Source organism: Mya arenaria, chromosome 11, assembly GCF_026914265.1.
Source record: "Mya arenaria isolate MELC-2E11 chromosome 11, ASM2691426v1".
Taxonomy (NCBI): Eukaryota; Metazoa; Mollusca; class Bivalvia; order Myida; family Myidae; genus Mya; species Mya arenaria.
Genome location: NC_069132.1, coordinates 32,002,951 through 32,030,233, shown reverse-complemented (window position 1 = coordinate 32,030,233; position 27,283 = coordinate 32,002,951). Strand labels below are relative to the sequence as shown.

The window sequence follows — 27,283 nt, the reverse complement described above, 5'->3', positions numbered from 1 at the left end:
GAAGATATTCTATGAGAAATACAATTAAAATGAGGAACCCGTTTGTAAAGTCAGCCAATGAAATATCTCGTACAAAACCTGCGGTAAATTCAAAGACAAGAAAACACGAAACAAACCGAAAATATACAAGAAATAAACAAAAAGGCAACAAATTATGTCTAGCAGGTTTGTTAATCAATGATAACATTAGGCCCCTTATTTATGCACGTAAATCAGGTCTTTTTCATTAAAGGGAAGTAAAATATTGTGTGCAGAAAACATGTCAAAACTTGTCAAGTTTGTGGCACTGGCAAGGTTGTTGCTATAAATAGAAAAAAATACATGGCCACTGTTTTGACAGGTTGTGTCCTGACACTTTGCTTTAGGTTGCTATTAAAACCGTTGTGATCTTTCTGTTACCACTTTACACCCTAAATACAATGCTTTTAAAAACCCAATATTAAATAGTGAAACTAAAAGCTTAGGGAGTTTATCTGTTTTATTGCAATAAATCTTCTGAACTCTATATGGTGCATTCTATTGTGTTTGAAGTTTACATATTGGATTTCGCTCTTGACAATTATTTATTGCTTCAACAATGGAATTGGGTTCAAATAGCATAACTAATGAACAAGAACAAAAATTGCAAGCTAGTAAAGAACAAAATATGGAGGAGAGGGGATTTAGTGAGAAAATTAAGCCAACATCTGTGCACAGGTCTTCATCAGCAAGGTCAATTCATTCGTAAGTGGTAGTTGAGTTAAGATGTGTTGATCATGATGTTCTTTTAGTATAAGGAAAAACATGCAGTTAACTTAACAGTAAATGTTTATGAAGTTTATATAAGGCTACCGTATTATATCATGTATAGGACGCTAGCATAGATAGGACGCAGGCAAAAAAAGTTGAGAAAACGGGTAAAAATCGTTAATGTATAAGATAGGACGCAGCGGAAAAATGTCAAAATCGGAGCCCAAAAATTGAGGTTGGTAAAGTATTTATAACATATATTGAAGTAAAAAACAAACAAAAAATTGTATATATATAAGACATATTTCAATAACTGTCTTGTGTCTTTCGATTATTACCGTCATATTTCGGAAATTTAGCGTACACAACAATGATATATGTTTTGACATTTTGCGATCATTCACACAAATTATAAGACTTATACAAATGCCGTAATAGTCCCGACACGCCTTCTGACTGACAGTCAACCGTTGCAATAGTACCGACATGCCTTCTGAATGACAGTCAACCGTTGCAAACTGTGTATTGTCAAAACTAATGATTGTTTTGATAAGGCTTATCGCTGCGCGGATTAGAGCATGCCGGCATAATTAATGCATGTCGGTAATTAGCCTTGCCAGCGGAAGGCATGTCGGGTAAAGTGCGAACAAACAACCATACGGTATTACCGTACCATCGCAATAGTTTGTTCTATTGATGTTTTTATAATGACAGACAGCAGGTGTTTTTCACACCTTCGCACATTTGAAAAGATTTGATAGTGACAATAATGCTACTTTGCGTTATGCACATTCCTTTATTTATTTTTTAAAACAGTAACATACAACAAAATGTTTTGTAAAATATCGAAACATTAAAATCATGAACAACGATTAATTGATATCTACCTCATTTCCCGATTTTCCATTGCCGTTATAACTCAATCCAGTTAAAGTGCTGACTCACATCGAGTTTTTGTGAGTAGCGTCCCTTTTGTAAAAAAGTAAACACTCGTGTTTGTTTTCAAATTATTTCTCAATATATCATTTTAAAGTAAACATTCAATATATTTCTGCGTGTGTTAACTTGCGTGATTTTACCTATGTCAGTTGTTCTCTTCGGTGACGCAGTACAGATACTTACTATTACTGCGTTCTTCCCCGGTCCGATATTTTTTCGACCTGAAATGGACTTGGAAAAAACCCAGATGAAATCTTAACAGCATAGAAAGGACGCAGGCAATTTTTAAGACGATAATTGGGGGTAAAAAGTGCGTCCTCAATGTTCTCAACCGGCTGCCGGCCAAAATGGACGGTTCAAATGGCAATAGGGCTGGTTCAAATTTGGAAAACTAAATGAATTTTCAGTAGAATAAGTAGAAGCTGGTCGGTAACTTCACCATTTGAGACGGTTTAACTGAAACTTATTGAGAACCCTGGTCCTATGCATGATATAATACGGTATGATAATAGTAGAAGTGGTAGAAATAGTGTAGTAGTAGTGAATAAAATGATCATCAGAATTCACCCAAAAATTAACAGATATTATAGTTTGCCCTTAAATTTGAAGTATTTTGTTTATTATCCCAAATCCTTTTTTTATAAAAAATTATCTGACCTATCAACAGTACTGGTGTGGGCTGGAAAAGGCATGGGTCAGAAAATAAATAAGATGTTGCTTTTTTGTATAAATGAAATCAAATACATTAAATTTTATTTTTATTTTTTGGGTCTTAAACAGACTTTGCATTACATTTATTTTCTTCTTTTCATAATAATTCAAGGGCTCGATCAAATGGGACTACGCTTGATGACTTTGAGGTTATTTCTACCATTGGCACAGGCTCTTACGGAACATGCAAGAAAATAAAGAGGAAAAAAGATGGCAAGGTAACTAGTCTACTTTTTCTGGAATTACAATGATTACATTTACAATAATAAAGACCATGTAGTAGCTTCATCTTTCCACATTTTAGACCCTTTCCTAGAGAATAACTTCAAAACTGCAGATGGGATTGAAATAAAACTTGGTATATAGACAGATGGCAGTGAGAATCATAATCCTATCATACATTTCCCATAACCATTCTTTCATAATCCATGCTTGTCCATCTCTTGAAAGTACTTAAATAAAACTTATAAATATAGATAGCTGGTGATCAGAGAAATTGCAGTGCACAAGAATCATTATCCTGCGCAACATTTTTCTTAAGTTATCTCCCCTACTTTTTTCGGAAATTGGTTCTATCTGGGCTATATCTTGCAAAAATGTTAAGGGATTGAAATGAAACTTGATGTATAGATAGATGGTAATGAGAGAAAGTGCAGTGCACACCAATCATAATCCTACCATGCATATATTTTTAGTTATCTTCCATTAACATGATTTTTTCAAAAATGGGTGCTTGTCTACGCCATATCATAGAAAATACTATAGGGATTGAAATGAAACTTGGAACGAAGAGAGATGGCAATAATGGAGTGTGTCGCAGCTTGAATATCAATTTTCATGCTTTCTTCTACATATTTTTGCATTTTGCATGTTCACCCATCCACTAGCACTTTGTATTATATTTTCTGCCTATTCATTGAAAATGGGTGTTTGGAAAGCATCCATCGCTTTCAGCTAAACTCTTGTTTTTGCAATTATAAATACATTTTACAAACAAATATCGGTGAGCATTGCTTAATAAATTAACTACTGGTAAGCTGTTTTTGACTTTTCAATAAATGGATGTACTTGTAATCATGGTGAGATCTCATGTACTAATTTATAGTATTATATAAATGTGTCCATTTTTTGTACAAATAAAGCTGATAGGTCCATATATTAATGTATTTTAATAAAAATACAGTTTTATGATGTCAGTAGTCCATGAAGTATTTTTGGTTAATACAGACCATTTCAAAAATATTTAATGGACCTCTGACATCATATAACTGTTAAGACCGGCTGATTGATTATCATAACAGCGAATAATTGTCAGAAATAAGAAAGGCCAGATGTAAACTTGATGAAAGATTTGCCAACTTGGGGTTTATGTGATTATGTGATTATATGGACCAGCCAGTCAATCCCCATAAGTGAATGGACCACGTCTAGCACTTCCTTCCATATAGACATTTGTTGGCTGACTGGCCATATGACCCACTGACAGACTGTCACAGTGGTGTGTAATATTTGTTTAATGTTGAATTCAAATTGTTTTAATGACTTACAGCTCTAATCATATCCATGTATCAATGTTGTTGCAGGTCTTGGTGTGGAAAGAGCTTGACTATGGAGCAATGTCAGAGACGGAGAAACAGATGCTTGTTTCTGAGGTCAACCTTTTACGAGAGTTGAAGAGCCCGTACATTGTAAAGTACTATGATCGTATAATTGATCGTGCCAGAACAACCATTTACATCATAATGGAATACTGTAAAGGAGGGGATCTGGCCACAATCATCTCCAGGAACAAAAAAGACAGGTACTTTGATTTGATCTTTTAGTACAACTGTACAATGTATGTCCTCATCGCTGTGTTATGCAGTAAGACACTGAACACCAGTTCCATTTCCATGGACAGTCATAACCGGTTTTGTTCAATTTAAATACTTGAATAAAAAAGACAATTATAATTTTAGCTCGAATATTCAAGGAATAAGGAGAGCTATCCTAGTCACCTGAGCGTCGGCGTAACCACTTATGTAAAAGTTTGCGTACCACCTCAAATATTTCCAAAGTCCATTGACATCTGGCTTTGAAACTTTGCACGCTTGTTCACCATCATGCCCCCAACCTGTACACAGGAGGAGGTTGCTGTATCAAGCATTTTGACAAAACTATGCCCCTTTTTCTACTTGAATTTACGTTAAAGTTTGCGTAGCACCTCAAATATTTTCAAAGTCCATTGACATCTTGCTTTGAAACTTTGCACACTTGTTCACCATCATGCCCCCAACCTGTACAAAGGAGGAGGTAATTCTATCAAGCATTTTGACAAAACTATGCCCCTTTTTCTACTTAGAATTTACGTTAAAGTTTGCGTAGCACCTCAAATATTTTCAAGGTCCATTGACATATGGCTTTGAAACTTTGCACACTTGTTCACCATCATGCCCCCAACCTGTACACAGGAATAGGTAACTCTATCAAGCTTTTGACAAAATAAAGCCCCTTTTTCTACTTAGAATTTACGTTAAAGTTTGCTTAGCTCCTCAAATATTTTCAAAGTCCATTGACATATGGCTTTGAAACTTTGCACACTTGTTAACCATCATGCCCCCCAACCTGTACACAGGAGAAGGTAACTGTATCAAGAATTTTGACAAAATTATGCCCCTTTTTCGACTAAGAATTTACGTTAAAGTTTGCGTAGCACCTCAAATATTTTCAAAGTCCATTGACATCTGGCTTTGAAACGTTGCACACTTGTTCACCATCATGCCCCCAACCTGTACAAAGGAGGAGGTCACTGTATCAAGCATTTTGACAAACATATGCCCTTTTTCGAATTAGAATTTACATTAAAGTTTGCGTACCATCTCAAATATTTTCCAATTCAATTTATGTAAATATCTCAGCACATCATGTATTGCATTGAAATCTAATCTAACAGTGATCCATGCATGTTTCGCCAAAACTTTTCAATCCATACACCAAAACGGAGGGATAGTCGAGCACGCTGTCTCTGTGACAGCTCTTGTTCATGATTGAGAAAAGAAAAATATTCAAAGAATCAGTCTTAGATCATAAAGTTAAGTTATATTTGAGAAGTAGTAAAACTACAATACTTAAGGTTCTCATATATCACCTTGATTGGATATAATGTTATGACTTAAAAATATATGATATATCAGTACATTTATGACAAATTATCGAAAGATTTCTGTTTTATTTCTATCTTTGGTTGTTGATTCTTTTCTTCATAGCAATTTCTCTAAATTTACATTTGACATCTTCTGTCCTTAATTACAGCGTATACCTTGATGAGGACTTTATCTGGAAGATACTCATCCAGCTGACGCAGGCGTTACAAGAATGTCATCAGAGAAAGAACGGTCGGGCTGTACTCCACCGTGACATGAAACCTGCCAACGTCTTCTTGGACATGGATAAAAATGTTAAGCTTGGTGACTTTGGCCTAGCCAGGGTGTTGCATCATGAGACAAGCTTCGCTAACACTTATGTGGGAACACCTTATTACATGAGCCCTGTAAGTTGTTGTTGTTCTTGATGTGTAAAAAAAGAAGAAATGTTTGACTTTTTGATCATGGAATTTTATCTTTCTTTTATAATCAAGTATTTTTGCCTTCTGAGAAAAGTGAATGCTTTTTGGTACATAATTGATTACAATTTTTGAAAAAATCATCAATTTCTTGATACTCTCTAGGAGCAAAACAGACTATGATTTAGTTTAATTGAAAACTCTTTTCTTACATGTTTGCATATTATTGCAATTTAATTGCACAGGATACTTATCTATGATTAATGAATACTGATGTTGTATATTGTATGACAGTCACATTAACAATGAAAATTGCATGGTAAATGTAATAATGTTACAGGAGTTGGTCAACAATATGTCTTACAATGAGAAGAGTGATATCTGGTCGATGGGGTGTGTTTTGTACGAGCTGTGTGCCCTGCACCCTCCATTTGTCGCATCCAGTCAGACAGAACTGAACCGAAAGATAAGGTTGGGAGATTTTGACAGGATTCCAAAGCGGTATTCGGAGGATCTCAACACAATCATCTCAAAAATGCTGCATATCGAGGTGAGTGTACCATGAAGTCAATGTTACGCTGCGTCCTTCATTTATCTGTTCAACTATCTGTGTCCAGCCTACCATATTTTTCAGCAACCACCAGCTCATCATCAATGAAACTTTAAGGAAATGAACATCCACAGAGTTATCACCCTTTTAACACCTATATACTGTGATAAAGGGCCATTTATATCCTAGTTATTTCTCATCAACTACCAGCTGGAATTCAATATATTGGTAACTTAATGGGAACTTTAAAGAAACTCATTTTTTTTTGTTTTCAATTCACGCTTTTCTTATTAAAGAATTTGTAACCTGTCGGGAAGCATACATTTTACCAACAATAAACTTGTTAAAAGTTAAAGGGGATGATTTCTTCACAGCAATTTAGATCCATGTTTTTTTTGTTTTGAATTGATGAACAACTTGAATCATTACCTTTTCAATTACTAGTAGTTGACTTGATGTTCTTTAAGTTACTGTAAAATGACCAAGTTTGAAATTTGACATTCACATTATCAGTGAACTTCTCTCCATCTTTATTAATTGGTATCTCAATCCCCCTCCTTACAATTGTTTTCCCTTGTGCTCAAAATACTATAAGTATTCATTTTATAAATCAGTTACATGAGAAGTAAAAAAATGTCCTATATTTCATTATGTTTCCCCTTACAGGTGACAAAGAGACCCAGTATAGAAGAACTCCTAGCTGATCCTATAGTGGTAGGGCGTCGAGCCAAGATGGACCGAGCGGTGTCAACTCAGCTAAAGGGGTCTGGTGACTGTAAAGTGTGGGCAAATGAGCTAAGGGCACTCGAACATGACCTTGAAGACAAGAAAAGAGAACTTGAAAGTATGATGATTTTTTAAGTTCTATTTTAATCCATCCTGTTTTTCATCGAAAACATTACAAAATTTGTTGAGGTATTTTCATTGTTTCAAGTCTTTTTTTGCCTGAGTTTCATTGAAAGCAATACCAGTATTGAGTAATTAGTTGAGTTTTTTTCACCATTTCAGGTCTTTTTTTATAAAGTTTTATGTGGATTTTAAGTCCAGAAGCATTTCAATTTGACATTTTTTCGGGGTTAAACACTACAGACTGTGACCTATTTGATGAGTCATGTCACTCTTACTGAAATGTTTTCAAGGATTGGTTATGTCTCTTTATCAACCTTTGAAAATGCAATTTGTGCACATTAAAACAAGCAAGAGTTGTCATCTATTTGTGGAGCTAATTGTATGTCAATTCCTGATGGTTAACTGTTTTTGTCACTTTTCATCATTGCTTAAAGTTTGTGCTTTATTTTCAGATAATGTACCCAGCTTTAATAGTATATATGCTGATTATGCTCTCATTATAGAAGTTTCTATATGAAAATTGGTTAATGTATTTTATGTGTGTGCACATTACATACAATAACATGTCATCACAGATCATTTTAAAATGTAACAAGAGGCCCAAAAGGGCCTATGCTCTACTGGCATGGCTTTTGTGGTCATATCAATCCAGAGCCTGTATGTATGGGTAAAAGGCGACAGACATATAGTTTTTATGTTTTGTGTTTGGGTTACCTGAAAACGTAGCATGTTCAACATCTGAGCCCAGAAAGTATTGTAAGCAGATTAGTTGCATGAACTATTTTAATATGTGCCAAGTAAAAGTCATCTGACAAAAAAAAAATGCTTTCAAAACTGTACTCATAGTAAAAATTTCTGTAATTTTAAAAGTTAAAAAAGTTGGTCAAAAGGTCAAAGTCAAGGGCATCCTAGGACATTATTGATCAATTTGAACAAATATTCACAATCAATTGTGCTGAGATGGATGCACAAACACACAAAAAGATTTTCAAACCTTTCCAGATTTCTGTTTACCAAACCTGTGAACCCTGGGTGTGGCCAGTAATGACACCAGGTGCATAACTTTTAAACATTCACAACCAATTTTGTTAAGATGAATGCGCAAACTACAGAACTTAAAGCTAAAAAATGGCCTTTGGGCTTTCAACAAGAACAAGGCAGAGTAATTCACAAAATCAACTGCAGAAGCAAAAAGCAAATTGTCTCTCAAAATCCTAGACTTGCAAATTGTCTCCCTTAACTCTAGACTTGAATTTACATGTACATGTAAACTTGGATAAAAATAGAATTCGCTCATGCAGACCTGGCTAAAAATAGAAAGCATTTCTTTAAAACTCATGGCCCATAATCTAGGCATTCATGGGCGGATCTGGCTGGTTTTCGAAAGGAACCGAGCTCTAATGGATATCTAGATACTGTACAAGTTTCATTGAGATACAATCAAAACTGAAGACTGTATCGTGTTCACAACCAATTGTTTACACAATAGCATTTTTTTATACTATCAAGGGCCATAATCTAGGCATGCATGGGTGGATCTGGCTGGTTTTCGAAAGGAACCCAGCTCTAATGGATATCTAGATACTGTACAAGTTTCATCGAGATACAATCAAAGCTGAAGACTGTATCGTGTTCACAAGCAATTGTTTACAGGCACACAAACGCACGGATGCACAGACTACGTAAACATTACCATCGCATAAGCTCTTCTGGCCTTTGGCCAGTAGAGCTAAAAATTATCATTCAATTATCTTAACTCTACTGTTTTTGTATTACAGGAAAAGAGCGCGAGTTGAGCTTGCGAGAAAAGATGATTGAAGACAAAGAGCGAGGTGCGTCAGTGAGAGAGAAATTAGCAGAGGAGAAGTATTCAAGGTAATCAAACAATAGATATTTAAAATAAACAATTTAAATCGTGGGCCAAATTGCACTTAATATGTTGTGTTTTGGAACATGTGAAAACCAGAAAATGGATCTATAGATTTACACAAAGAAATAAAACTTTCAATCTTATGATGAATACAATGGCTGCGCTCTTAGAGACCCTTGCTTTGAGGTACATGGATACTAAAGGTCATTTGCAATGTCAATTTCACAATTTGACCTATTTTCCATTGAGGCAGCTTATTTGCAAAAGTTTAAAGATTGTCAATGTATATAGATTATGTTGTTTTTTAAGTTAAGAATTCTTTTGAAAGTGATGTCAGATTGGATATTGCAAAATTAAATTGATCAAGATTGCATGAGACCTACACTAATCCAGTTTCTAGAGTGGGCTGAATAACGAACATGTTTCTTTTATCAGTTGGCCAATACTGGTATATAACTGTTATTATTAACTTAACATCATACATAAGCATATTCATTAGAGTTTCAGGTTATTTCAATTTTTAAATGTATTTACAGAGCGGAGGCCTTGTTGTTGGAATATGAGCGTAAAATGCGGTTAGACACAGACAAGTTGTTACGAGGGGACTCAGCAGCCTCAGGTAAACCAAGCGCCCTTCTCTCACCTGTACAGAAAGTGAAACCTTTCTTTCCTTCTTTCAATAGGAGGGAGTGAAGAATTTGATAGAGCAGTATTTCATGGACTTGTGTTTTTTCTGATATTATGCAAGACAGAAGCTTCAATGCTGTCAGAGCATTTTCTGTCTCAATAATAAGAAAACATTGACATGTTTGTATTTTTAAAAATTGGAATATGTTGTGGTGTTTGAATTGTAAAATGACTGGAGTAAACCATACTGCATTGATTTGAAAATGATATTAAAATATATAAATATTAATATATGTATATATATGCAATTAATGAAAATGAAAACAAAGTCAAATGTACAGTGCTGTAATTCATTTTTTGTGCTATTTTTTTTTCTTTCAACCTATAAAAAAACTCTGCTTCGATATTTTGTGAGAAGTGCCATTGGTTCAGTTTGGTGTTGTGTTCATGTGTGGTCAAGTGTGTCATTTGTTCTTTTAGTTTATGGCAAATCTTTTTTTTACATGAAAGTTCATGAGTTAGGAACTTTAATTATACATTACTCTTTTTTTGCATATTTTCCAATTTGTATAGCTATTAAAAGTTATAATGTTGTTAATGTAAATATTCTTGTATCTAAAATGGTCCCTGTGTAAAATGCCTGGTAAGTTATACAGTAAGTTTTTAATTTGCATGATTTTCACAAATTCAAAATTGTTTTTCAGCATGGCAGGTTCAAGCACATTCATAATTCTCACTGATAACAGGGGGAAATGTAGAAGTTCAGAACAAACTAATATTTCAATCACTGTTATATGATTTAAATTAAGACTGTATAATTCATTAGTTTAAGGTGTGAAAGGAATTCATCATTAAGACCAGTAACATCTGTAGCTTAGCAATAATGTACAATCATTTTTAGCTTGAATATTTCAAAAATAAAGAGGGCATTAGAACTCACCCCAGTGTCTGGTTAAAATACAAGGGCAAGTTGCAATTTTTACTCATAGCTTGAATATGTTCTATTGGCTTATTTCTTTTGTTCAGAGCTATCACACAAATTATTATTATTTGTCTCAGGAAGTTTGGTTCAAGTTTAAGGGCAGTTTTTTTTTGTTTTATCTCAAAAAATGTTCATTCAATTGACTTCATACTTCACACATTGACAATGCCAGTTAGACAAATCTATATGATCCTTAATACAAATTGTGGCCCAGGATGGGTTAAACATTTTTGGCACATTTGGGATTTTAATAATCTCAAGATTATTTTGCAATGGACATAATACTTCACCTTAGTGTTCTGGCCCTGTAACAATAAAGTTTGTTACTCAATACGGTCCTCAAACAAGTTACAGTCCCTGTTTTTGACATGCACATATTTCATAACAATGCATGCAGCAGGTATCTCTTAGACAAATTGGCATATAGTTGTGCACACTGTCTTATATCATCTCTTGTTCTTGTAATCAATTAATGACAAGTTTATTCAATCAGCCAAGGCCATTGTAAATTTGTACATGTATATGTAAAAGTCATGCATTTGCAAATATGAATTGCCTTAGAAATTAATCATTTTAGTGTAGCTCCTAATGAGGAGCAATGTTTTTGATAATACGCTTAGTGCCCTTTTAATTTTGTGTTACAGGTTTTTTGCACACATAATTGAAGCAAAAATCATATCAACTCTTATATCTTGCAGATTTATCTGGAGAAGGAATATCTTCGTGTCTTACAAAGAAAAAGGAAGGGGATACTCCAAAAAAGAAAGTTTCCTTTGACATGTACGGAAAAGAAAATCAACGATTGAGGGACCGATATCACGATCCCTTGTCAAAATATTCTGAATACGACAGCTCTTACATACAGGATTTGCTAAAAAGACATGAGCTAAAAGACAGACTTTACCAACATAGGGGAAAAGATGTTCGCAGAAGTGATGATCGAGGGAGTAGGTCACGAAATCTACTTCTGTTTAGATAGTGTAGTAATTGCATTCCTTTGTTTGTAAATCTTTCACAGTAATCATTCCTGTGGAAAAAATTATTGTTCTTAAAAGTAGACCAAAGCATTATTTATAAAAAATATATAGAAAAACACAAATTATTTTGTGTTGGAAATGGAATCATGATTGTTATTTATAACTTTATGCTAATAGATGTATAAATTTAGCATTTGTGATGCTTGCAGGCTGTCCAGCATTCCTGTTTTCCTACTATTTGTTAAAATCTCCCATTATTCCTTATTTATGTGCAAAATGCCAATTGATATAAATACATATATATACTAGTTTTTGTGTCGCCTGAAAAGATGACATATAGGTGTTACTTTTGTCGGCGGCGGCGGCCCATTTTCGCTTGTCCAGGTATATCTCCTAAACTATTAGTGGTATCAACTTGAAATTTCATATGTAGATAGATCTAATTGAGGGCAAGTGCAGTGCACGAGAACTGTTACTCTTGCTTCCATATTTTTAGAGTTATTGCCCTTTGTTATTTTTCATGCTTAAAGTTTTGTCCGGGGCATATCTTGTAGAATATAAGAGTTATCAAGTTGAAACTTCATATGTAGATAGATCTAATGGAGGCCAAGTGCAGTGCACAATAACAGTAACTCTTGCTTTCTTAGTTTTAAAGTTATTGCCCTTGTTAATTTTCATGCTTAAAGTTTTGTCCGGGGCATATCTTGAAGAATATAAGAGGTATCAACTTGAAACTTAGCTAGATAGATCTCATTGAGGGCAAGTGCAGTGCACAAGAACCGTTACTCTTGCTGCCATATTTTTAGAGTTATTGCCCTTATGTTAATTTTCTTGCTTAGGTTTTGTCCGTGGCATATCTCGTTAACTATAGGTGGTATCAACTGAAACTTATTCCGTAGGTATATCTGATTGAGGGAAAGGGCAGTGCACAAAAACCGTAACTCTTGCATCTATATGTGTAGAGTTATTGCCCTTTGTTAATTTTCATGCTTAAAGTTTTGTCCGGGGCATATCTTGAAGAATATAAGAGGTATCAACTTGAAACTTCATAGCTAGATAGATCTCATTGAGGGCAAGTGCAGTGCACAAGAACCGTAACTCTTGCTGGCATATTTTTAGAGTTATTGCCCTTTGTTAGTTTTGTCCGGGGCATATCTTGAAGAATATAAGAGGTATCAACTTGAAACTTCATAGCTAGATAGATCTCATTGAGGACAAGTGCAGTGCACAAGAACCGTTACTCTTGCTGGCATATTTTTAGAGTTATTGCCCTTTGTTAATTTTCTTGCTTAGGTTTTGTCTGTGGCATATCTCGTAAACTATCAAATGCCACCTACACTTGAAAGTTAAATGGCAACATCATTGTCTATAAATGAATAAAATGCCAATCTAACAGCTATAATGTCGACAGTAAATAATTCGTCAGGCGACACATCCGACTCGCGGAGTTCTAGTTATCTTTATTCCTTAATTTTGTACAATATTGACTTTGCAAGTCCAAAGCTATGCATACAAGTTAATTTAAACATTAGCAACCAGAAATTGCATGGCATGATTACTACTAACTTTTCAACCCCTTTTCAACTTTCAACCAGTTTCATCACTTATTTCATAAGATACGTGTATAAGTGTTTGTCAAGATAGAAAATTACTGTAAAATTATCTTTAACTGTTGTACAAAATGTTTTTATTCCTACCTTTCCATGGAACATTGCTGGAGAGCCTGTACTTGTTAAGTTTTGAATATTTCAGAATGCAATATAAAGGTTTAACAAAAATTATTTTATTTATACTATTAAAGTACAAAATGTAGATTGGTATGCATATATTCCATGATTTGTTGCTTATGGCCATCTGTCTCTGTGCCTTTGGTTTACTGTGATATCTGCTGGTTGTGATGTTATGTGTATATGTATCGGTAAGCATTGATTACAAGGACCTTTATTAAGTTAATGGGAAGTCACTTAGTATTCCTAACCTTACACCTTTGGTCAAATTTTAGCAGCAGGGTATTATTTTTTGTTATTTAAGCATTCCATGGTATTCAGCTGTGTTATAATTTATAATATAATGGCATATTATCCGTCCAAGTTATGTTACACTATTTATTAAAGAAATACCCATGATACTTTCTGTATGCATTAATCTTGTATATTTGTTCGATTCTGTTTATATGCTGTTTGTCAGCTGTGAGGCAATACTTAAAAAAATTGCAGTTACTCGACTGTCTCTGTAAAATCAGCCTCCTCAAAAAATGGCAGTCTGCAGTGTAAATTTTGGTTCTGTCTTTTTCCAGAGGTTCTTTAGAGGCCAGAAAGTGCATACTACATGAAAAAAAGATATTAAAACACAATCAAATCTACCTTCCCACTGAAGTTGTAGGTAGAGTAACCGCATGATCAAATATTTGTGACCTTACAGTTCATAAGTTATTGAATTTGATACATTGACATTATCTTATTTTCATTTTCAATGGCCATTTCAACATTATTTGTTTTGATGAGGTGCATTCAACATCATTAAATAGTTGTATTGTAGGACCAGTGTGTCACTATTCTCTCTATTGCCTTAATATTTGTGTTTGTCAATATATCTGTGATGTGTGTGTGTTGTCTTTACACTGACCTGTGATCTCGTGCCTCGAGTCCTGGATGATTTTTAAAATCACATACATATATGTTGTTGTACATTTAGGATATTGTATTTTGGAAATGGATATTTTGCTACATTTTTGCTAATAAATAGAATTCAAGTCTTTTATAGTTTTTCACAATACATTTTTTTTCACCTCCTTGTGTGCACACATTTATTTCACCTTGGCATATAATGGTTGAGGGTATACTCATTTCTCTAAATAATAAAATAAGTAATTAGAAATGTTTCCTCTCACTTTATGATATGATCACATTTTTTCATGCATTTATCCAGTATGAATGCAGTGGGGCACTCGACTAATTCTATGAAGCACACTAGTGCTTCTAGGTAATTGCTCGCTTGCCATAATGTGTTCATACAGCATAAACACATTTTTTTCCACTATATACAAATCTTCTGCAATTGAGTATTTATTCTGACAAAAATGTAACCAATTTATGTTTGTATACAGGACAGCTGATATTTATCATTGGTTCAACAACATCGTGTTTATCCAATTGCAGCACAATATTGAAATAAACAATTCAGTCATATGACTCTTTGTGTGTTATACAATATGAACGTCAATTTCTATCTATACAAATATGAACGTCAAGTTCTATCTATACAAAGCACTAGGTGAATGTAAATAATCTGGACTTTAACACACAGAATGTCTCTCATACTTTTGTGTATGCTTTAATCAACTTTTAACCATGCTCCCAACTTTTCATATTGTTTGAAAAAAATCAATGTGAAGGTCATACTCTGTGGTCCATTTTCAGGGTTATTTTCTAAAATTTGAATCATTTACAGGACGAAGCGTTTACAAGAAATAACACTGAGATGATAATGTTTGAAGGTTTGATAATTATTATTGATGTCTTATCTACAATACTTCGACCACATCCGAGTGTACATATTCACAGGCCCCAATTCAAGGCCAATGTTTTCAGGGGGTCATTAAAAAGTTTGGGCTCAAAGCAACTAGCTCTTGAGCTTTGGTGAGAGGTCAACACCTAAACCACGTAAACATCTACTCACCTCTCATACCACAATCAGGATATTCGGCAATAATGTTTATCATAATGAGCAATTAGTACTTTTGCCTTCTACTTATTATGGTAGACATATCTAGGGCTTTCATTTTTTTATTGGCATAATATCTCGAGTTTGATCATCAGCCATATATCAGCACTTATATGAGTTATGGCCCTTGAATTGTCAAAAATCACTTTTAAATCCAGAATAAGGGCCATTTTTTTACCAAATTAACATCTTCTGGAATTAATTCCTTTTGCCAATCAGAGGCCTCCTCACAAAAGCCTTGTATCCCAGTTGGAGTTAAATTTAACCCATATTTCACTCGAAGTTGTATTAGAGATTTATTATTAAAAACTTAACATCCGCATTACTCACAATCAAGTATAGTTGACAAGAGTAAAGGAATTAAAAATCAAGATATGAGAGTAAAAAAAATATTCACAGACGAGTTCATAATTACCGTAACCAGGGTACGAGGCCTTATATCAGGGGAAAAAGTAGCATAATATGGCTAAAGTTCCTTTAAACTTAGATATTTAGGGGTTTTTTTTATCCTTTATTTTCAGTTTAAGCGGATCAAAAAGTTCATTGAATGTTATTGAATGTAAAAGATATTATCCTTGGACTTTACTTATAATGACAAGTACATCTATCTTAATTCCAAAACAACTAGAAGTTTATTTCAATCTCTACAAACAAACAGCAAGCCTGTAAAGTTACACAAATTATTTATGTCCATAATTCTCTGCCTGACCCAGAACGCTTTAATTTTTCGGCATCTTCCCGGAAGAGATTGCTCTGCCCGCGAAAGGCATATGCCTCTTTATAGTTTTCTTGCATGTGAAGATTTCCAGCGACCAGAGACCCCACTACGACAGCTGGCAAAGTCCACATATACCAAAACCTGCGGGCAAACATCAACCTTAGACCAGTCTTCATCTGCAATAGATACATCAAGATGTAGTTCCAATTTTATATCTTACTTTTTTTCATACTTTAGGACTCCTTTTACTCAAGTGTCGATAAAACAATTTTCTGGATCTTTACGTAATTGTTTACGGTAAATCATTCATGTTAAAGCATATAAAACTGCATTGTTACAGGTACAAAGGTGTTCATTGGTTACTGTTACAAACAAAATTTACACATATTTAAAAAAAAAAGACGCTTCAGAGTGAATGGTCGTCTGTTGTTTTTTTTCCAATGAAAAGTGGCAAAACTATTGTCTCCTGAAACAACTGCATCAAGTTTTATTTGAATATCATGGAATGGTTAAGAGTTATGCCAAAGGTTAAAGTTTTGCATGTTGACAACTTCACCAACCACAATGACACCCAAGGCTATGACAATACCTTGACCATTTTATTAAAAAAAAAAAACAATATGAATATCATTATACAGCTTATAAGATTGTGTGTTGAGTTGATCAAACCTAACAAAATACAACTAACTATGCTTACTTTCGATGATTAATGGTTCTGCTGTTCCAATTGTTTACGCCTTTCAGCAACTTCTATTGCCAACTCTTCCCTTTGTTTCTCAATACTGACTCTGACGTCTTCAACTTCTTTTTTAAGGTTTACAAGGTAGTCTGCTCGGACTCTGGAGTCGTACACTAAACCAGCAACAAGGAGCGACGTCCACAGCACTGGGCCAAGCAGTATTCTTCGCACAATTGACACTTTCCACCAGTCAATAGCCATCAAAACTGAAGTTACAAAAATAAATACTTTATCCATGGCCATGACATGGATGAGGTCCCCATAAACTATGAACACAACTTGACCCTATTTTGAGCACTTTGCAACTAAGAGATGAAACAAAGAGATTCTAGAACATTTTTGTATACTGGCCGAATACTTCTCCCAAGTCTATGGCACTTGGGACACCAATATTGCACAGACAGTACTGTTTGGCAGTTGCAGAAGTTGTATATATGGCCTTGATGCTAAGCGGGTGTGCTCCCACATTGGACGCAACATTTTGTAAGCCTTTAACATAAAGAATGGGCATACAGTTTTTCTTTAAAAGGTAAATTCACCAAAATTAATATGCATAAACAGGCTTTGGAACTAACGGTGTCTCGGGATAATGAGGACACCAAATTTCATGAACTCCAGCCATGGGTGAATAATATTTTGGATATTTTTCAGCTGTTTCAAAAGTAAACATTACAATTTATGCATATTTAATTTCAGCTAACTTTTATTCTTTACTTCAGCAAAATCATTAAACTAACATAAGTGTTAAGAATCATTTTAGATTTTGTTTGGCTGGTACGAAAGATATGAGTACGAAATGGGTGCGGAAAGTAAGCAAACAAACAGGATTGTGTTATATTTAGAATACAGATGAACTTTCATAATAAAGTGCGACATCGTCTGGTTAAAATCGTTCATTGACAGTCACAAAAGTTGCTGCTTCAAAGAGAATTATGAATAAACAAAATCCGAACGTACCGTCAATGTCAAAGACCCATAACTTCCGGTTAAAAAAACAACTACCCTATTATCTAACATTAGGTTACAAACAACTACAAGTGACATCTGCTGTGACCTGACAGACATTTTCATATTACTTAGAACATTACTGCAAAATAGTACAGGAAAGTGTTCAGAACAACAGAACCACACCAACAGAATGACTTCAGAAAGATGCTGTGGAACCTGGTCAAATAGCCCCCATTTTTGTCAAATAGCCCCCTAGCCACAATAATGCACGTTTAGGGAACTTTTTTAAATTTGGATATTCATTTTGTTCCCTAAACGCCACAATTCGACTATTCCATATCAATGTTAAATATATTCTTCAACTGTCACTCCACAATATTAAACACTTCACTGTTAAATAAAAACATAAAAATTACACTTTAATTATTTTAGCCAATACCATTTACTTATTACACACGTATAAGTTTTAAATGAAACACAAATAATTAGTTTAATTTAGATCGATTTCTGTCAATAAAACATTGCCATTTTGAAACCATCTAGCAGGTGGTTGTTATCTTTCCACTCAATAAACTTAGCGCTGGGATCTGTCATTTTTGGCTAAGAAAACAACAAGTGGGATATGGACTCCTAGAGTCACCAAATAAAAAATCGTGAAAGACTTTGAAGTGGCTGTTTATATGGACTTATCGCCCCTACTTGGAAAAATTGTTCAAAACGCCCCAAATTTGGTCAAAACTCCCCCATATTGGTCAAATAGGCCCCACTCCATTTTTTTTTTTAAATTATATTTGAAGGTTAGTTGTAATATTTTTAAGATATTTGAATGTAATATTTATGCGAAAAGCTACAGAAACAAGCTCAGTAGCACAAAGTTTTAACATAAACCCTGTTTAATGGCTTTGGGTAAACACCAAAGACATAAAACATAAAATCACAAACAAAAAACATGGAAGAACAGCACAAAACTCCACAAACAGCACTATGCATACACACAATGTATAAAAAAAACTAGGTATAATTATCAAGGATGGTTAGGTACCACCTTGGAACGGTCAGTAAAATGTAAATTTACTGGGGGTTTAAACCAGTTTGTGTGCACACCTCACTCTTATCCCAACAAATAGTAAGTTGTAATATTTTTAAGACATATGAATGTTTATTTGAAGGTAAGTTGTAATATTTTTAAATATTTGAATTTATATTTGAAGGTAAGTTGTAATATTTTTAAGATATATTTCGTTATTAGTTTTATATTACGTTTCTTATTCTTACTTGGTTATATTGTCAGATTTATCAATATACAAATAATGTTGATTGCACTTCATTTTGTAAAAATAAAGGTTTAAGAAAGTTTTGGAATAACATATAACTTTGCATACATACATATAAAAAAAGTGGGGGCGTTTTTGAGGGGCTATTTGACCAATTTTAAAATGTGAGTAGGGGCTATTTGACTAGGAAGCGATGCTGTAAGGTCAAATGCATTAAACTCCCGGTGAAAATATTCTCCCACAGCACATGCTATATATACGTACTATATTCAACATGCCAAAAAATATGATTTAAAACAAATATAAATATATTCAAGTTTTTCATCACTGATATGTTTATCAAATCCAAGCCTTTGTTACATGTAATTAAAATGTTTTAAATTAATGCTTCATTTAAAACTGGTATTTTATCTTATAAGACTATTTTATTCACAAAATCAGCTCTTTTTCAAGATCAAGATCGTTTTTATGAATTTTAGTTTGAATAAAAAGCAAATGACTATAGGTAGAAAGATTATAAGTATCTTACATGGCCAAGAGTGCAAGATAGGTTTATTCCGACCTGAGCGTAGGGTGTTTTGCAGAAACAAGGTTTACCGAGTTTCCGCAAAACACCTTGCGCGAGGGTCCGGATGAATCTATCTTACACGAGTGGCTATGGTAGATGCTTTTTCTCCCACCTCAGTTAAACAAAATTAAGTAAAAATGTATTTTTTGCTGGAACTCTTGTGCGTAGTGAAAATAATTGCGCATGGATATGCGATAAATCGTGGTTGTCATGGAAATGCGCGAGAAGTGAAGCATTATTTCTTGAAAGGTGCGTGAAAACTGTTTTATGGTGACATTTGAAGCGAGAAATACTTAATAATTGTTCTAAATAAGACAAGATGCTACAGACAACAGTCTTCAACAAGGGAGGTAATTACAATGTGGTGACCATTAAAAAGTAGTTATATACAGGCATTTTATCTTCGCCCGTGGGCAAGATAAGAATTTCTAGCATGGTTAAATTATTGGATCTACTCATTTGAGGTGGGAGAAATATGTATGTTCTTGATCTAGGACCAATTACAAATCCTTCTCCCAGTTTTAATGTCATCAAATGTAGAATTCTCACACTGGTGTTTGATATCAGATTCTGGACTAATTCTTTACCTTGCTTTGATATACTTGTTAACAAGATAACATAATTTATCAAATATAAACAGTTAAGCATACATACCAACAATTGTTTTAACAAATTATGATACACTCTTGTTCTGATTATCCTGATTGTTGTTTTCAGTCTTTCGGTGTCTCGCAGAAAAAAGATCAAAGGTGATGGCGCTTACAGTAAAGGTGACAAACACTGAGGAAAGTAGATACTTCTTCCGCAGTTGACGCAGTAAACCGTAGTTTAAAGCCATGAAGATCTGAAAAATGAACATGCAATCCTAATTAAGAGAGTTTTGAGCAAGTTATTTTTTCAAATGCTTAGAATTTGCGCTCTTGGATCTACCATTGCAATTGTCATTGGTCAGTTGACATCTGACACTAAGGCTCCACTGTTTACAGATTTTACATAAAAAACAAACAATACCGTTTATTTAACTTTGTAGTAAACAAATACTGCCTATATGCACGTATACAGTAGAGCAGATATCTACATGTTTCAATGACTTTGTGTAGGGGCCATGGTTACAATTGACTGGAGCATTATATAGTCCAAATAATTGTACGTTGACGGATTTTTTTTAGATTTTTGATATGGCAAATCCTTCACGTACAAATTGTTTAGTATCAAAAGTGGGTAGTTGTTCCGATCAGGATTCCGGGTTAAAGCATATAGTGTCTATAAAATATCATAAAAACAAGAAATATTACCAGATAATGTTATTTTATATTAGTTCAGTACACATTTTTTTTTTTATCCAACTTATAATTATGAATTTGACGGTTTTCTTCATTTCATTCTGTCAAAACATAACGATATATACATGAAGGGCACCTGCAATGCTTCAGGGCACAGTTTTAAATCGCTCGGAACATTTCGGCCATGACCGAGTTTGGCTTTGTTGGAGGAGGCCGAGTTATTACGATTGTATCGAGTTGTTCCCCTTCGCATAATTGTTATCTGTGTCAGTAAACTTTCGTTTTATTGGAAAGGTAAACAACTTGTTTTAATGGATTAAATGCTTGTTTAGTGCAAAATAACATTTCACTTACATGGCAAAATATGAATATAACTCTTTATGATCAATTTCAACCATAAAATACTTCACTTAAAACAATTTCAATATTTTTAAAACACCCCTGTTTTTTGCACAATCCCGTTTAGACGTTAGGGATTGGAAGAATTCCGTATAACAGGGTCCCTAGACTTACCGAAATACGATTATTTACCGAAAGACGGATAAAATTACCGAAATACGCATGAAAGTTACCGAAAGACGCCTTCTAATGCATTTATTTTTAAATAATCTTGTATATATAATGATTATACGCATTGTAGCCAAAAATTATAAAATAATATTTAGAAATAATGACTTTATTGACAAAAGAATTTCCCTTTTTAGTCAAATAGAGTTATCTCCCGTCGTCAACCGAAATACGATTTATGGATATGGTTAAACTGGAGTAAACATGATAGAAATTTACCGAAAGACGCTTGCTATTGTATTTATTTTTAATATTCATATATATTTGATGATTTTACACATTGTAGCCAAAAATTATAAAATAATATCTAGAAATAATGAGTTTTTTGACAAAAGAATTTCCTTTATTTAGCCAATAATAGTATTCTCCTGTTCTCAATCGAAATACGATTTATTGATATGTTTAAGGTGAAGTAAGAACATGACAAATATATACAGTTTACTTAATACCATATTTTTATTTTATTTTTCATCATTTCTCTACATACATGACACATACATTTGATTAACATCGAACATGGAAGGCTGCATAAAACATAAGTCATACACATAAAAATTAAATGAAATATTGAACGCTGCAAATACAAAATAAAATGATTAACTTACAATATGTATTTAAATCATTGACAAAGACATATACATGTTAATGACAAAAGCTATGGTAAATGTACAGGGAGACAACTATTTCACTGACATATTGTCTTTATTCAATTGAACAATAAGTAAATATTTTCATGAACTTTTTCATTTTTATGAGTGTGTTTTAGTTATATGAATATTATGAGATCATCATTAATTGGAATAATTGATTATTTTGGAAGCTTTTATCTGCCTTTCGGTTGGCGAGTCGGCACGCGGAATTCGATCTCGAAAACTGAAATTTCAACTGCCTATTACATCATTATATTTTAATATTTTTCTCTAAAATTTGGTTTGGTAATGTATTTGTATAATATTAATATAAAAACAATAAAATAAATGCATTAGAAGGCGTCTTTCGGTAACTTTCATGCGTCTTTCGGTAAATTTATCCGTCTTTCGGTAAATAATCGTATTTCGGTAAGTCTAGGGACCGCGTATAACACGTCTATTATTTTAGACTAGAGCATTACTTACATTACATTATATAACTTTACATTTAGATGTTATGAAACCAAATAATGCAAATTATCACAAGAATCAAAACAGTAGAATCACAACATTGAAATGCACCTGTAGTGTTGATGGATAGACAGTGAAAGACAAAACAATAAGATGTGGCCTATGTCATGTTATAACCCTTATAAACAAACCTGTTGCGATTCACTTTGAGTACGAAAGTCGATTTCAAAGGTCAGGCAACATCCACGAATGAGATACGATTTTACTTAGGATTCAAATGAAAATATAAATGAATATACTATTTTAAAAAAGACAAAACTACAACAAGATTGGTCACAGCATAAAAATGTCATACTTGCGTAACTCTTTACCCTGAAACAGGTAAGTACGATATACATCGAGACATAACGGAACAAACGCAAACGGTAAGTCGTAGCGAGTGGTAGCTTTTTCCGCAACAGATCGGCAATCAGCAATATTTCTCACAAACTTATAAATAATTTAAAAAAAAGACAATCTCTCAAAGTTAATATTTTTATTCTGACCGTAAAGACGCCGTAAACATAGACCCGGACACACATTCAGCAGTTGTTCGGATCACCCATATATTGTGTCTCTCCTTCTGCTTGGATATGGTGAAGTTCCTGTTACGGCGTAGTTCAACTGGCGGGAGGGGGGGGGGGGGGGCGTTTAGATAAAATAGGAGCAGCCCTAAAGATCTCAATAAATCAGGTCTTTATTGGCTATAGATTTCCTCTTTTGCCTTGCTAGCTGTAAAAACTTGGTAAGTGGTAGTGCTGTTAACAAACCATCGGCCACCTTACTAGAAGAAGATCAGCCTGCTCTGCCTGTTCGTTCTTTTTGTACAGTTGAAAGTTTCAAAGATTCAAGAATATTTGACACACATCCTTCTTCTCTGGACTTCTAGTCCCCGGTAATAAAACGGGCTGCCATGTCCTGAACCTTTTCTAGTTTTAAAATGTCCTGATTTAGATATGGGTCCTTAATATGATAACACCATAGTAAAGGATATAGTTAACTAGTGCCAAATATGCTCATTTTCTACAATCTTAAGGACAGTGTCTAAAGTTTCTTCTAAACGTGCCATAGTTGAATTAGTTATTTTATTTATCTTAGTAATATGGCTTGACCATGTCAAATTCCCGAAAAGGTCAGTTCAAGGTACGGGTTCAGTACTGAACTTGTTGTGAATATGTTTCTACGTGGTCTTTTTTGTACAGTGTGTAAAAATGTGGATTTTCATTATTGTCACTCATAATGTAACATTTGTTTGCAATAAAGTGTATTGTCCATTTATCAGCACAACGTTCAAGTTATTGAATGTCATTCTGAAGGGTGTCACATTCTTTCTGATTTCCTAATTGTCCGATAGAACAAGCAGTCGTCTGCGAAGAGACACACTTGGGACTTCACTGATAAGAGCAGGTCATTGATAAGGCAAAGCAAACAATCTTATTCTTTTACGCTCGTGTTTATATATGATATATCCGAATGTTTTATATACTTTTGACGTCATGGAAACAGACCTATAGTTCTCAACAAGGGGACCGCCTCCCTAGCTTCTTGAACACAGGTGATATGTTCGCATTTACCCAGTCGTCTTGGTAGCACGCCGCTGTTAGTTGATAGTTGAAAGAATGACATGACATATACCATGCAGGAGCAAGCTGGCTTGCTTATTTCTGGAGTAAAACATTTGAAACTTTATCTTGACCCATACATGTAGCTTTAGATGTGTTTAGTGTAGAGAGCAGTTTCTCGACACTATAGGTGCAGTAGTATAAAATGGCGGTAGTATACTTGTACTGTTTTTCAAGCACCGGAATTGATACATATGCGTTTCTAGTTAAAACTGAGCTGAATCGTTCTAAGGAAACTGTGCCTTGCATGTGCCTTCATTCACTAGGACTCCTATTGTTGCAAAAGTGCTTTGCCAATGTTGTCCTGGCGTCTATAGATTTTATATATATATATATATATATATATATATATATATATATATATATATATATATATATATATATATATATATATATATATATATATATATATATATCCAAAACGGATTGCTGTCGTTGTTTCTCAGGCCTGCTTGATTCGTCCGTTATTGATGTAGTTAGTTCAGCTTTTTTAAATCTTTTTTTACTTAAAAAACGGATAATGCCTAAATTCTAACAATGCTGTTTAAAGCCCTTCCATAATGCCCCGTCCACATTTAAAAGGATTATAGTTTAACATTTAACAAATATTTACACCTCAACTTCCGTTCCTTAAATGAACTGCCTTTCGGCAATTGCGTTCATCAATCAAGTTCAAGTTTTTATTCGTCAAGGCATATACTATGCATGTGACATAACAAAACAATGAAACACATATTAATTAACATCAAATAAAACAGTGAACAAACATGTCAAATACAAGAAAAAAAGAAGAAATTTTTCTAAACAACATCAGTGAAGATATGAAGTAATAAGGCACAATGGAATGGTATTGTAATTATCAATAGCTCTTTGGTTAATCGGGGTATGGAGAGTGAGTCATCTGAATTTCAGTCAGATGATTTTACAGAATAATGCCAACTTAATTAATTTAGGTTTATTGTTACAGTTCATAAGTTCATCTAATTTAAAAGAGTTGGGGTGACGAATGTAATAAGGAACAATAATTTTTTTACGTATGATTGAAAAATGATTACATTCAAGTAAGTAGTGAAACTCATCACCAATAACATTCTTAGTACATAACTGACATAATCTTTGATTTCTCTCAATGTTCAAATGCCTGCCTTTTTCAATTGGCAAAGAATGGTTTGTGGTCCTAAACTTACAAAGTATTTTACAAAGGTTACTAGGTAACAAGTCAAGATAATCTTCAAAACAATGATTACTTTTAAACATTCTATATACAAGACATTTGGAAGAGCTATCAACAGTGCTAGTCCAGTTTGATAAGAATTGGTCATACAGTCTACTTTTAACAATTGACTTAAAATTAACAGAACTAATGACTGTTTGACTTCCAATCGATGAACGCAACATCTTCGGATATGTTCGGATCGTAATTCATTGCATAACAATATACATGAAAATTATTGATCTTGTTATTGGTTGTATTGTGTCTGCAGGTCCCGTAAAATATAGATCAACATTTTTAAAAGTGTAAGTTTATTATATTTTAAATATATTGGTACCAGAAGTGTTTTAATTTTACGTTTTAAAGTGATTTCAAGTGGTTGATCTTTTCCCGTGTTATTGTGACGTCATTTGAAAAAAATGTTTCCAGTTATAGTCGGGTCGTTCTATTTACAGAATGGGTAAGAACAGATTACTGAAAGGTTTTCTTAAATGAAATGAAGTATTTTTTTAACAATTCTTGAATGAAATAATGAACTATTGGTGTAAATATAAGGAATGAATTGCGGGGTTGATGTCATTATCGGGGATATGAACGCAATTGGGTTGGTCAAAGTACGCGTGGAGTCCTTCGGACTCCACACACATTGACCAACCCAATTGCGTTCATACCCCGATAATGACATCAACCCCGCAATTCATTCCTTAAATATTTACACCTTAACTTCCATTCCTTAAATGAACTGCCTTTCGGCAATTGCGTTCATCAATCGATGAACGCAACATCTTCGGATATGTTCGGATCGCAATTCATCGCATAACAATATACATGAAAATTATTGATCTTGTTATTGTTTGTATTGTGTCAGCAGTTCCCGTAAAATATAAATCAACATTTTATTAAGTGCTTTGTTGCCAAAGGTGTTTCAATTTTACGTTTAAAAGTGATTTCAAGTCGTTGATATTTTCCCGCGTTATTGTGACGTCATTTGAAAAAAAATGTTTCCGGTAACAGTCGAGTCGTCGTATTTACAGAATAGGTAAGAAAGGATTACTGAAAGGTAATACGAAATGAAATGAAGTATTTTCTTAACGTTTATTGAATAAAATAATGAACTATTGTTGTAAATATAAGGAATGAATTGCAGGGTTGATGTCATTATCGGGGATATGAACGCAATTGGGCTTGTCAAAGTACGCGTGGAGTCCTTCGGACTCCACACACTTAGACCAGCCCAATTGCGTTCATACCCCGATAATGACATCAACCCCGCAATTCATTCCTTAAAACAACGTACGTGAAATGTTTTCACATGCGATGTAAATTCAGTTTTTAACCATACAGGAATATATATGTCATGCTTTGTGTCTGTTCACAGGGATATGTGGGAGTCGGCTGGATGAATCTAGCCATTTCACCACGGCGAGTCCGTGACCGCGGCCGTAACTCGATCGTCCCCAATCATGGACATCTGGTTCTGTTCGCTCCTGTTCTGTTGGGATTCGCAAGTGCATGTTTTATATCAAAACACATACATTTATGAAATAGTTTTGTGGAATTTTGATTTTTATTAAACGTAATGTTAAAAATCCAATTATGGTGCATATTGACAATGCTATGGGATCCGCGAAACCCCTGATACTACCCAGCCCTTCCATGCTGTGAATTTTTTAAACCCTTGCTCTGCAATGAAAATACTGTAGTATTTCAAAAT

The 27,283-nt window shown here is 34.0% G+C and overlaps 1 protein-coding gene and 1 long non-coding RNA gene across 5 annotated transcripts; one reads left to right on the top strand and one right to left on the bottom strand.

The window, feature by feature from the left end:
• The first annotated feature begins 72 nt into the window (after positions 1-72).
• Positions 73-15,198, top strand: LOC128208877 (serine/threonine-protein kinase Nek2-like). Of its 2 annotated transcripts, none has more exons than XM_052912548.1 (9): positions 73-165; positions 2,492-2,597; positions 3,963-4,180; positions 5,671-5,908; positions 6,261-6,470; positions 7,137-7,314; positions 9,098-9,194; positions 9,726-9,808; positions 11,497-15,198. In XM_052912548.1, the coding sequence occupies exons 1-9, from the start codon at positions 155-157 to the stop codon at positions 11,775-11,777; spliced, it is 1,422 nt and encodes a 473-aa protein (XP_052768508.1). In that variant the 5' UTR covers positions 73-154; the 3' UTR covers positions 11,778-15,198. The 2 variants fall into 2 exon arrangements, with proteins under 2 accessions (XP_052768508.1, XP_052768507.1); XM_052912547.1 differs by lacking the exon at positions 73-165 and adding an exon at positions 352-723.
• A 907-nt stretch (positions 15,199-16,105) lies between these two features.
• Positions 16,106-23,109, bottom strand: LOC128208878 (uncharacterized). 3 transcript variants are annotated; one of them, XR_008256908.1, is made up of 4 exons: positions 23,051-23,109; positions 20,400-20,589; positions 16,914-17,161; positions 16,106-16,392 (listed from the first exon to the last, which is right to left on the bottom strand). It is a non-coding gene; the product is annotated as an uncharacterized LOC128208878 (long non-coding RNA). The 3 variants fall into 3 exon arrangements; XR_008256907.1 differs by lacking the exon at positions 23,051-23,109 and adding an exon at positions 22,887-23,009; XR_008256906.1 differs by lacking the exons at positions 20,400-20,589; positions 23,051-23,109 and adding an exon at positions 17,913-17,984.
• Positions 23,110-27,283: the final 4,174 nt, after the last annotated feature.

Excerpts from the sequence above, each read along its gene's own strand:
- LOC128208877 (XM_052912547.1), top strand. The coding sequence starts at position 578 with ATGGAATTGGGTTCAAATAGCATAACTAATGAACAAGAACAAAAATTG. Across the intron at positions 6,471-7,136 it reads CAAAAATGCTGCATATCGAG|GTGACAAAGAGACCCAGTAT; the intron begins GTGAGTGTACCA and ends TTCCCCTTACAG. Across the intron at positions 9,809-11,496 it reads AGGGGACTCAGCAGCCTCAG|ATTTATCTGGAGAAGGAATA; the intron begins GTAAACCAAGCG and ends TATATCTTGCAG.